At 37.2% G+C, this 13,098-nt stretch overlaps 1 protein-coding gene across 3 annotated transcripts in view; it reads left to right on the forward strand.

Moving 5' to 3' along the window:
* The window catches only part of whd (carnitine O-palmitoyltransferase whd), a 333,289-nt gene that overhangs the window by 263,316 nt on the left and 56,875 nt on the right, over window positions 1-13,098 (forward strand). For all 3 annotated transcript variants that reach the window (XM_090381653.1, XM_090381652.1, XM_090381654.1), the window contains one exon: window positions 2,164-2,328. In XM_090381653.1, coding sequence (XP_090237779.1) covers window positions 2,164-2,328 — 165 coding nt within the window. The remainder of the gene's footprint in view (window positions 1-2,163; window positions 2,329-13,098) is intronic.

Here is a 13,098-nt window from a genome sequence, read left to right on the forward strand (position 1 = left end):
GTCTAGTTACCAGGCTTTCGGGCGCCTCCGTAGCCAGGTGGGCAGGAGCAGCAGTGCGTAGCACACGCTTCTTGATTAGACTGGGGTTCGAGCCCATGACCACCAAATACGGAGGATGCGGAAAGGTCAGGGAATGACCACCACATATCCCCGGAGCAATATGGCCTCAGTTGCTAATGCTCCTAAAAAAAAAAAAAAAAAAAACCCTACCAACTTTCAGATTGCGTCCACCAACCTGTTCTTTATATGGACATTAATTAGTGCCCTCACCAATCTGGTTGCTCTTCTTTTAACCCTCTCTAGAAACCCCTTCTTTAGACTCTCCCTAGTTGATTGTTTACACTGACTGGAAAATTTCATATCTGATTGTATCCTAACCCTTAAGTCTTTTTATTTCTGACCACTTTTAACTCCTCTTCCCTAGCTTCTCCAGGTGCATAACTTTACATTTAGAAACATTAAACTTTTGTTGCCATTTTTCAGAACCATATCTGCAACCAATCAAAGTCATTTTAAAGCAACGTGATTTGGTTCTGGTTTTTAACCATCCATTCTTCCTACCTTTAAATCATCTGCATATTGGCTTTTCCTATATTACCTTTGCTTGTTTCAGTAGCAATTCCTCATACTCAGTTTCTGCCTTTGTTATCCCCATCGTTTTATTACATATACAGGGTGTTTCAGTTAAACGTTTCAGAACTTCTAAGAGGGGTAGGGTACATCCTGACAACTCGAAATCATATAGCAATGTGGGGTCGGAAATGCTTTCCTGAAGCGGTGTTGTACACAGAAGCACCATAAAGAAAAGAGACCGTAAGTGAGAAATCGTTTTAATAATACATGAAAAGAAGCAAAAGGTACATGGATTAAAGTAAGTGTTCGAAGTTTCTTCAACCTCGTATTGCTTTCGTACAGTGGTACCTTGGAAAATGTGCTACAAATCCCCTTTTTCCTGCTGAAGTGTTGTTTTCCGATGAGGCATCCTTCACAAGGGAAGGAATTTTCAACACGCATAACGACCATATCTGGGCGGTCGAGAACCCGCATGCAATAGGACATCGTGCAGCACAGATTCGATTTTCGGTCAAAGTATGGGCCGGTATTATGGCAGATCACCTCATCGGACCTTACCTGTTACCATGTCGTCTAACCGGACCTATCTACTTGATCTTTCTGCAGCAAGTATTGCCACAACTTTTGAGAGATGAACAGATTTCTGCATCGACGCAACAGACAATGTGGTTCCAACACGATGGAGCCCCTGCCCATTATAGCGGAGATGTTCGTAACTACCTGGATGTCACATTTGGTCAACAGTGGATCGGACGTGGTGGTCCCGTGCGTTGGCCTGCTCGGTCACCCGACCTATCATGTCTTGATTTTTATTTCTGGGGTCATATGAAATCGCTAGTTTATGACACCCCTGTTGACAATGTTGAGGAGCTGGTTGCAAGAATCGCAGTAGCTGCCGAAGAAATTCGAAATTCGCCTGGAGTATTCCAGAATGTTCGGATGTCCATGCGTCGGAGATGTGAGGCGTGCATTGTAGCCCGTGGAAGAAACTTCGAACACTTACTTTAATCCATGTACCTTTTGCTTCTTTTCATGTATTATTAAAACGATTTCTCACTTACGGTCTCTTTTCTTTTTATGGTGCTTCTGTGTACAACACCGCTTCAGGAAAGCATTTCCGACCCCACATTGCTATATGATTTCGAGTTGTCAGGATGTACCCTACCCCTCTTAGAAGTTCTGAAACGTTTAACTGAAACACCCTGTATATTTATAATAGTCATACAACTGTATCTTGTGATAGACTCTAACTGCTCCACGCTTTTTCTTTTGATCAGTTAAACCCTTAAACTCTGTTATCACCCATTTTAGCTTCTTTCTTTTGTGGAAGTCTAGTTTTATTTCTTTTTTATTTTTTAGAAGTCTACTTAGATTTCTGTTTTAAATAACATGTCTGAGCTATTTATTGGTCATATTAAAGTAATATTTGATATTAATTTAAAATTGATAAAGAATGATTAAAATTTAAAAATGATAAAAAATTTTATATAATTATAGAACAGAATTTATCACTTTAAAAAACCTTATAAAATATATTGTTTTGTTTTTACCTTGTGCGTTATTTTTTATTTATATTTTATTATTTTATAGTGTGTAGAAGTAATCAACAGTTCTGTTACCAGTGCTCAAGCTATTTTGGAGGATGTTGATCTGCGGCTTTTAGCATACTCCACATATGGAAAAGGCTTCATGAAAACATGCAGAGTTAGTCCTGACGCATACATTCAGATGGCTTTGCAACTTGCCTACTATCGGGTATGTATAAAAAAGTATCCTTACAGCAGTACTCTGTTATATAACTTCAGGTATGAGTGTTGAGTTTCTGTATCCTTGTTTTTTTTTTTTATGAAAAGAGCAAAGAATTATAGTCAGCATTGTATCATTAATGAGAATAAAATACAGTAAAGTCTTGATAATCTGAGGTAAAACCAGGATCATAGCCAGTTCGCGCTGTATGGAATGACAAAATTAAAAACACTTGAACTAATGAAATAAAAGGTAATAAAATTATGTAATTATTGAAAAGACTTGTTCAAAATACAGAAATTCATACTTTCATGTACAGCACTGTAGCAAGTTATGCATTTAAAGAAATCTTCCAAAATATTTTCAGCTGATGTTTAAACAGATTTTAAGGGGGGGGAAACTTGATTTGCATATTTTTATTTTGAAACTTGTGCGATTACATAAAATGGCAGACAAAAAAAACTGCATCACTTGTGAATTTTGCAAATAATGTGTTTTACACTGCATTGTGGGTTTCAGAAATGTTCGAAATGCATTTGTTAGATGGGATATATATCTCTGTGAATGAAATCCAATAAAAAGACTCCGCCTGGTATACCTAATTGCCATAAATATCTTCCCAAACGGTAAAATGCATAATTAACGGAAATACAGGTCGACCGTCACTAATCTGGCAGCGCTGGGACCTGTGGGGTGCGTGATTAGTGAGTTTGCTGGATTACCAGTGGTTAGATTAGTACATAGAGTTTACCCAACAGCTAACTACCTCATCCTGCCTTTAACACGTTGACTGTCAAGCTAGTTTAAGAAAAAAATTCCCCATGGGCCAAAAAATATTTAGCAAACAATTTGATTAGTAATTCTAAAATAAATATTGTAATGTCAGTGTGTCGTCATTTTTTCACTTAAAATATCAAAAAAAAGTCTTTTTTTTTTTTTTTTTTTTGTGTTGCATAAATGTGGCCGACGTGGCTCAGTAGGTTACTTTATTTCTTGAGAAGCCATGTCAGCCACATACATGTAACGCTATTACAGCATACATATGAAGGTCATTTATGATTAGTTTATTGCATGCGCAGCGAGCGCTGCAATAAAACTAATTGCGATAAAATAAACTCTCAAACATTGCAATAAGTTTGTCACTATTGTTGGAGATTTTGAAACAAGTTCATTAGCGTGCTGTATTATCCATCATGTTGTGTTTTTCCGCAAGTTTGTACAAGTGCGTTGTAAAAAAAAAATATATATATATATATATATATATAAAAAGGAATGGCTAAAAGAAAATTACTAAAATAAGAGGAACTGAGAGAAATTGCTGGAATTTACAATTAAGCAGAGTTAAACTTCTCACAGACACACCACTGTCGAGTTTTTTTAGAAGTTCAACTTTATCTGTTATGAACAGGTATGGTGTTTGCGCTTTACACCACAAGGGGCACTTCCTTTATGCATTGGAACCATTGCTGGGCTAAATGTGAGCAGATTATAATAATAAATGCAGAAAAACAAGTGGGAATGGCTTGCAAGTGTTTACGAGTTTGTGACAACAGCTGATGCTACTGCAACCAACGCCACCAAAACAGTAGCAGCAGGTCGGTGTGCCGACCTAGGAAATTTGAAATTACGTTCGCGGAAATTATTCCGAATTAGCAGTGGAACCGGATTAATGATGGTTGACCTGTATGAGAAATGGCAATCATAACAGTCAAACATACATTTCATTGCATTTACGTGTACAAACTGAAATGACAAGTTAACGTAATAGTATTATGTACTGAAAATCAGCAAAATAAGTTCTCAATATTTTGTTGTTCCTCCTCGAGGTGCAATTACAGCCTTGCAACGATCTAGCATAGAGTTAATCAACTTCTGGATATATACAGTTGCCCAATATCATGAGACCACACCCTTACAGTGCTCTCCTGCAGCTAAATCTTACTTGTTGACTTCTGAGCAATTTTAGACGACATTATATACCAGCAATTTTAAACAAGGTTCAAATCTGGACCATTGCCAGACCAGGCTAGGCCAACACTGTGATGCCAGCATTTCTGAGGTATGACTGCACATTAAGGGAGAAAAATGAGGGAAAACATTCGTGTAAGTGTGTTTTAAGCCTTGTGAGACAAGAAGACAAATTCATCATTAAATCTAAATAGCATAAAACTTACCAATTTTGCTGTGTGGCAAGGTGCTGAGTCCTGTTGAATGCAGTTTTGGACATCTGTGTAGTGATCCCTAATAACAGGTTTCAGGCACTCCTACAAGATAGCAGTGTAGGTTTCTGCCACTGTTCTGTTAATAAACTTAATTCGCCCCACCCCTTTGCTTGTTATGCATCCCCAGACCATCTGACTGGCAGGGAACTCTACAGTCGGTGTTATGCAGTCAGGACGGTATGCCTCCGATTTTCATCTTCTGACATATTGCTTCCCATCCAAGCCATGCAAGTTGAATTTCGATTCGTCAGAAAAGATAACAGTATCCCATTGCTCTTTTGTTCATCATGAAACGTACGTTTTAGACCGAGCAATTAGCATCTTCTTCATTTGTTGAATCAACAAAGGCTTCATCTTGGGCCGATAGACATGCAGATCACATTCCGAAAGCTGTCTTTGGATAGTTCATGCACTTGTTCCAACACCAGAGCCCATCTTAAAGTCCAGTTTTAGATCAGGAGGACTAGCATGACAATTACGAAGGCATAGCCATTTCAAATATCGATCTTGGGAAGGTGTAGTCACTCTCTTACAGCCTGGTCCAGGTCTTCTCTTCACATCACCGGTTTCACTCTTTAATTTCACCACCCGGGATACTGTTCACTGGTGGCAGCCTATTTTATCAGTGATAGCATGCATAGAAAGCCCTCCCTGGGACCAAGCAACAGCTACACTTTTTTTTTCTTGATGTCAACTGAACATATGGCGCCATGCTTACACTTCCACAAAACAGGATACTAATAATCGTGTATGCCCTTCCAATGCCGTATTTATAGAAGCAACAAATGCAGTACCTTGCAATTACTGTCTGATGCAATAGAAGTGTAGTAGTAGTAGTGGTGGTGGCATGTGATTCAAGAAAGCAAGTGATTGAGCTTATGCAGCATCAGCCAAAAAAAAAAAAAAAAAAATCACACCATTCCCTCCAAATGCCTGTCCAGTTGCTCCTTAAACTTATTTAGCCTATCAACTTCCACAATGACAGATGGAAATTTGTTTCAGCAATTAACCACCCGCTGGCTAAAGGCAAATTTCCACACATCTACTCTACATCTGTCTTTTCTTAATTTGAATTTATGCCCCCTTAGGTTCGTAATCTGAACAAGTGGAAGGATACCATCAGAATTTAACGTGCTCAACCCATTCAAGGCCTTATACACCTCAATCAGATCACCGTGCAGATGCCTAGTCTCCAGCCACTGCAATTTGCAGAACTTAAGCCTCTCTTGGTAAGAGGATCCCTTCATTCCCCTCACCAATCTTGTCGCCCTTCTCTGTACACACTCAAGCAAATCTACATCCTTCCTAAAATGAGGCCTCCAGACCTGTATGCACTATTCAAGGCGTGGCCTGACCATTGCCTTATACAGAGGGACAATCACCTCCTTTTTCCTGCTAGCAAAATTCCTATATATCATTGACAAAACCCCATGACCTGCCCTGGCAGCCTGTCTGCATTGCTCAGAAAACTTCATATCTGACTGCACAATTACTCCCAGGTCTTTTTCATTTTCTACCACCTTAAGTGTAGTACCACGCAGATGGCACTTTTCTCTGGGGTTACTTCTACCCATATGTAGCACTTTGCATTTGTCAATGTTAAAAACTTCAGTTGCCACTTCTCAGCCCAGCTGCCCAATTTTTCTAGATCCTGTTGCAGTAGCACACTGCCATTACTGTCATTAACAACCCTGCCAACATTTGTATCATCTGCAAACTTCAACACTAAGCCTGATATACCTTCATCAATATCATTGATAAATATACAAAACAACAGAGGACCCAACACCGAACCCTGTGGGACTCCACTAATAACATTAGTCCACAAAGAGTAGCACCCATTAATTACCACCCTCTGTCTTCTCCCACTCAACCATCCTTTTATCCATTGTAGCAACTTACCCTTAATACCATTCTGCTCCAATTTGTACAAGTCTTCCATGCGCAACATTGTCAAAAGCTTTCCTGAAATCCAAATATATGATATCAAAATTATTTTTTGCATCCAGTTCCTTTGTAACCACATCATAATATCCTATTAAATTTGTCAGACAAGACTTTCACTTAAGAAACCCATGCTGTGTCTGAATTATTGCTGCAGTCTTATCTAGATGATCCTGCAATGCATCTTTAACCAGTGACTATATTATTTTACCTGGAACAAAAGTTAAACTAACTGGTGTAATTACTCGTGTCATCCTTCGATCCACCTTTGTGAATTGGGGATACATTTGCACATCTCCAGTCCGTGGGAACCTCCCCTGAGTCCAAGGATGCTCTCATAATTATGGCTATGTGTTTGCTTAGTTGCTTTTCTGCCTCCTTTAATATAACTGGATAGATCCCATCCACCCCAGGTGCTTTTCTTACGTTTAACTTCAACAATTTCTCCTCCACTTTGCTCTCAGTTATTACAAAATCATTAAGCACCCTGCTACAATTTGATAACCTTCTGCTGTTTTTCAAACCTCAATTACTCCTCCTGTGTGAATGTAGATGCAAAATACTCGTTCAGTTTGTTTGCTATCTGAGCAGGATCATCAACAGTCGAACTATCAATATATAATGTGGACCAATCAGATTCATCCCCTTTCTTTTAGAGTTTATATAAGCAAAGAAATCCTTCCTGTTTTTCTTAGCATCTTTTGCCAAAGATTTCTCGTAATCTGCTTTCACCTGCTTAACCTCCTTTGTGAATTGATTAGAGACTAACTTATATCTGCCATAGACTTCTGAGTCGCTTGATAATTTATATGCATCCCATGCATTTTTCGTCTCTGTCATGAGTCTCATTACTTCATTTGATAACCATCTAAGCCTAAAACTTGAAAAATATTTCTTAATAGGTATGAAACTTTTAGTAGCATCCACGATTAATTCCTTAAATGAATTAATCATGGATGAATTTACTGTTGACGATTGAATTTACTGTTGACTTAATTTAATTCACTTAGAATTCACTGTTGGTAACATCATCAGTTGATCCCACTGTACAGAATTTAAAAACTGTCTGAAACCACTGTACTCACCTTTACGGAAGCAAAAACCCTTTCCTTTACCCCTGATGGTAATTATATCTTTAAGTAAATCCCACATCAGTACACTGTGATCACTGCCACCTAGTGGTTCCTTTATCTGCAAATTCTTAATACACGAATGATTACTGCTGATAACCAGATCAAGAGTATTACCCTCTCTGGTTGCCTCTCAAGCATTCTGCTGCAGAAAACAATCATCCAATAAATCCACAAAAGTCTTACTAGTGTGAGAGTGACCAATCCACAAGTTCCAGTCACTATCTGGGAAGTTAAAATCCCCCATTATAAGACATTCCAATTTACTAGCCCACTCTATTCCTCTGTACAATTGTTCATTGTACTCATTCGAGTCATTAGGCCTATAACACACTCCTACTCTTATTTTTGCTTTCACAGTGCTTATGTCAAACCAAACTGACTCAACAGTGCACTGTTCATCTATAACAACTAGATGCACCTCTTTTGATTTTATGTTTTTCTTAATTAACAGCATAACACCTCCTCCCTTTTTATCTTGTCTATCCTTTCTGTACACATTGTACTCCCCAAATTCCAGTTCAGCATTCCTTATATCTGTGTGACACCACGTCTCTGCTATCCCAACAATATCCGCCTTTGATTTCTTGACCAACACTTCAAATTCATCAAATTTATTTACTATACTTCTAGCATTGGTATACATGCAAAATATTCATGTACCTCTCCTTATTATTAGTTACCCTAACACATCCCATATGCCCACCTATTTTAAGATGACTGCCATCCGTCCCTGAAACCCCCAGCACCCCTCACTCCAGGTCGCTACTTATTCTAATAGAAGTTGTGCAAGAATCACCTTCACCTCTGCCTACGGCTACTGTTAAACTACTGTTAAACTATTATACAAAAACAATGGCTGCAAGATTCGAACGAAATAACGGTTTTAAAAATATTAAGTAGTAATCTACAAAAACTCTTTATCTAAATTAAAAATAAAAATAACCAGCGTAACAATAACTATAAGACTACATATAAAGTACAATATACAATAACAATTAGGTAAATAAAAATGCAAACACTTATCGCTTTTTGGATCCTGTAATTCACAGCTGTAATTTTTAAAGAGAGTCAGCATTATCTAACTCTTTGTTGCAAAGCAATATCTGATTGCTTTGAGACAAACAAAATAACTGTAATCAAACAATATCTTATACGTTTCACTGCAAATGTTACTTTTTTTAAGGTGATGCAGTTTTTTTGACCGCCACTGTATTACCTAAATATAACATAAATTACAAAAAGTGGAAGCACTTTCTCATTCTCTGTTTTGTTTTTGTAGTCAGCAGAATTAAAACTGCCTAGTAAGTGCAGTAGTCTTAGTGCTCACTGACAGACTGAATTTTGTCTTTACCGGAAATTTGCTTTTGTATTGTATTACTTTTAAGCAATTGACATTGCCAAAAGATTACTGTGTTATTTAAAGGCTGAGACAGTGCTATGCAGTCTGTCTCAGCCTTTAAATACTTAAGACTTAAAATCAATAAGTCTAGACTTATTGGTTCCTCATCACAGCACGCAGCTTTAAGAGACTACTGGTATCCAGTGCTATAGTGGAGGGTATAAGCCGTATACCCCCTCGTTTTTAGGTTAACAATGTATACCTTCTGGTTTTGAAAGACTTGAAAAAACAAATATTATTAAAATATTTACTGAAAATTAAAGAATAAATTTATTAGAATTGATTCGTAATACAGTCAGTCCTTGTATAACACGTGTTTACACTACACAAATTCGATCATACACGATTTATAAATATGGGAACGATATCTTATATAACACGAACCGAATTCGCTTATGCATGATTTGTCTTTGTGTTTACAAGAAATTGCAGTCGAATGCAGAATTACCCCAACCGAACACAACACGATAGGAATGAAGAGAAGATTCTGAAAATGTATTTATGTTTTTTATATCAGTGAAATTTCACCGTAACAACGTAAAAACCAACACAATTCCAGCTATCGGTATAATCACAAATGCAATTAGATCGAGTTTACTACTAGTTTATAACAGATTCCACTAGCAGAAACTCAACTGGAAATTGTTTTATTGTTTTATGTGCTTTAGTAAAATGTGAGTGTTAATAGTGTATCTCTGCCTTTACAGTATTGTTTATTCAATTGCTACACGTGTGCAGCTTTGTTAATGTGTATCAAGCGTGCCTCCTTGTTTTGTAATTGTGCTTTATTCCCTAGAAATTAGTAAAATACTTAAAAGGTGTGAAAAGGAAACATCCTGGGCACTGCAGATTCAGAGAGAAAAAGAAAAGCAATATCCATAAACAGAGGCGGACTGGGTCAAAAATTCTTACCCGGGAAAATTTATAGTGGCCTCATACTAGCGTTTATGGCCAAAATCACACCGGCCTCCGGCCCACCGGGGTTTCCCCGGTAAGGCCTATGGCCTCTGTCGATAGAGAAAAAATATGAAATTGTGAAACGCTTTGAGCAAAATGAAAGACCATGTGATTAAATGAGGCAACGCTGAGAATTACAAAGAATGCAGAGAAAATAAAAACAACTTTGATAGCAGGAACAACTCAAAATGTAATTAAAATCCATTAGATTAAGACACAAAGAATTGGAAGAGATGGAACGGCTGTCATCTGTTTGGATAGAAAATCAAACAAAAAACAAGTTTGCTTACGATAGAAACAAAAGCATTAGCAATATTTTATTACGTAATAGTCGCAATAAAATTCTTACGTATTACTTAAAATACTTAAGTAATTAAAATGCTTACGTATTACGTATTTTATTATGTATAATAATAAATAATCGTAATAAAATACGTCTTTTATTACGATTATTTATTGTGTTTGGTAATGTTTTGGTTACCATTGTGTGTTCAATCTTGGGTGGTCGGCTCCTAACCCTATTTTTCCCATAGGGCCTGTCGTTTATATTGCACGAATTTGCATTGCACGAGGGTTTCTAGGAACACAACTGTCATGCTATACGAGGACTGACTGTACATATTATTTTTTATATATATAAACAGCCAAGATAATATTACCATCATATTTAAATACAATTCATATTTGGACAACTTCAGCATTAATAGCTATATTAATAAATTAGCTGACCTACTTCCTGCTGGATGCCAGAATTTGAGCGTTAATCCAGATTCAAATATGCTATACCATTTGGACTCAGCCTGTAATTATAAACATCTAGCCACTAACGTGGATAAATTTGATCTTGAGCCTGTTTCCCATGGATGTATTTGCCATCAGCCTAATTTCCAACCTTTTGTTGATACACACTTTGGTCATATCATAACAGGCAATTTAAATATACCAAACCACGAACTAAGAAATATCATCTTATGGCTTCAAATACAGGTTATACTCTAAAATCAGCTTCATACTTTTCAAAAAAAGTTATATCAAGATTTGCTTAGCTTCTGTTTTAAGCTTTTTTACCATCATAACATCCCCATTGAAGCCTTCCAATTATGGATTAATTCTGTACTAGCTAATATACTTCAACCAACTACTAGATTGAGAATCTAGTAGATGCTGTTTTAATATGAAAAAATTTCCATTTTTTTCACATTAAAACAGCAATTGGCAGATCTACACAAACATTTTGTCATTAATCACTCCTATGGATAAAGCCTCCTGTATCTGTAAAGCCTTTTACTTCCGAACATTAAATGCAGAACTATATTCCAGTGCTACTTACAAGTCCATCACTAATAGCAGCAGTATAATTACTAAGAAATTAATTGCTTTCAGCAAGAAATTAAAAATTAGCATTAATAATTACAAATTTCCTTATATTTACTTCATACCTAAGTTCCAGAAAAACCCTACAGGTTTCAAGTTCATCACTTATTGATTGTAAGTACAACCTCATAAATCTCTGCATTTCTAATAATTCTGTATGTGATGGCAAAACTGTATACTTACAAACCAGAGGTACCCCTATGGGTAGCCCCGCTAGTTGTGCCTTAGCTAACCTATACCTACACTGGTTTGAGACCTCCGACCCACAGACATAAAGATTTACAGATATAGTAGTAGTAATCAAGGCATGTGATGCAAGAAAGCAAGCTTATATAGCATCAGCCAAAAAAAAAAAACTATTTCACACATCTTCAAACAGGCCTATGGGGCTGGAAAATTCCATACTGCAATAATTAAAGACAAACACCAGCCAAAGAATAAAAAAATTTTACTATAAAAATAATGTGATACACTATCGGAAATATTACAATAAATTGCAATAAAATAAATTACGATAAAAGGTTAAAAATATAGTTAAAAATTACCGAAGCAATAAAATTATCTAAAATAAACTGGATTAAAAGCGATAAAACCTGAAGCTTTCGGAGACTGTTGTCTCCTTCTTCAACAGTATACTATTACTGTAATGACACATCCTTAAGTAGCAGACCCATGGCACTCATGCACGTGGTTTATCAGACATATGGTCGGCATTTTTTTTTATTCCTTGGCTGGTGTTTGTCTTTAATTATTGCAGTATTTCACACATCCATTCCCTCTAAACGTTTGTTCCAGCAATCAACTACCCACTAGCTAAAGGCAAATTTCTGCATATCTATTCTCAGGCTTGTAATCCAAGCAAGAAAAATCCCATCAGAATTAAGCATGCTCAAACCATTCAAGGGCTTATACACTTCAATCAGATCAACTTGCAGATGCCTAGTCTTCAGACGTTGCAATTTGCAGAATGTAAGCCTTTCTTGGTAAGGCCACCCTTTCGTTCCGCTCACCGATCTTGTTGCCCTTCTCTGTAATCGCTCAAGCAACTTTACATTCTTACTAAAATGAGGCTTCCAGACCTGTATGCAGAACTCAAAGCGTAGCCTGACAAAGGAATAATCACTTCCCTTTTCCAAATACAGAGGATGCGGAAAGGTCAGGGATTGACCACTGCATATCCCCGGAGTAATATGGCCTTAGTTGCTAATGCTCCTAAAAACCAAATAACAAACAAACAAACTTCCTTTTTCCTACTACCAAAATTTCTGTATATCATTGACAATACCCCATGCCCTGCTCTGGCAGCCTGTCTGCACTGTCAGAAAATTTTATATCTGACTGCACAATTACTCCCAGGTCTTTTTCATTTTCTACCACCCTACCTGTACTACCACCCAGTTGGTACGTTTCTCTGAGGTTACTTCTACACATGTGCAGTACTTTGCATTTGTCAATGTTAAATTTCAGTTGCCACTTCTCAGCCCATCTGCCCAAATTTTCTAGATCCTGTTGCTGTAGCACACTGCCATTACTGTCATTAATAACTCTGTCAACCTTTGTGTCATCTGCAAACTTCGACATTTAGCCTGATATACCTTCATCAGTATCATTGATAAATATACAAAACAACAGTGGACCCAACACCAAACCCTGAGGGACTCCACTAATAACATTAGTACACAAAGAGCAGCGTACATTGATTACCACTCTCTGTCTTCTCCCACTCAACCACCCTTTTTCCATTGTAGTA

This window comes from Mastigoproctus giganteus, chromosome 9, assembly GCF_048544385.1.
Source record: "Mastigoproctus giganteus isolate SK-2022 chromosome 9, ASM4854438v1, whole genome shotgun sequence".
In the NCBI taxonomy this organism is placed as follows: domain Eukaryota; kingdom Metazoa; phylum Arthropoda; class Arachnida; order Uropygi; family Thelyphonidae; genus Mastigoproctus; species Mastigoproctus giganteus.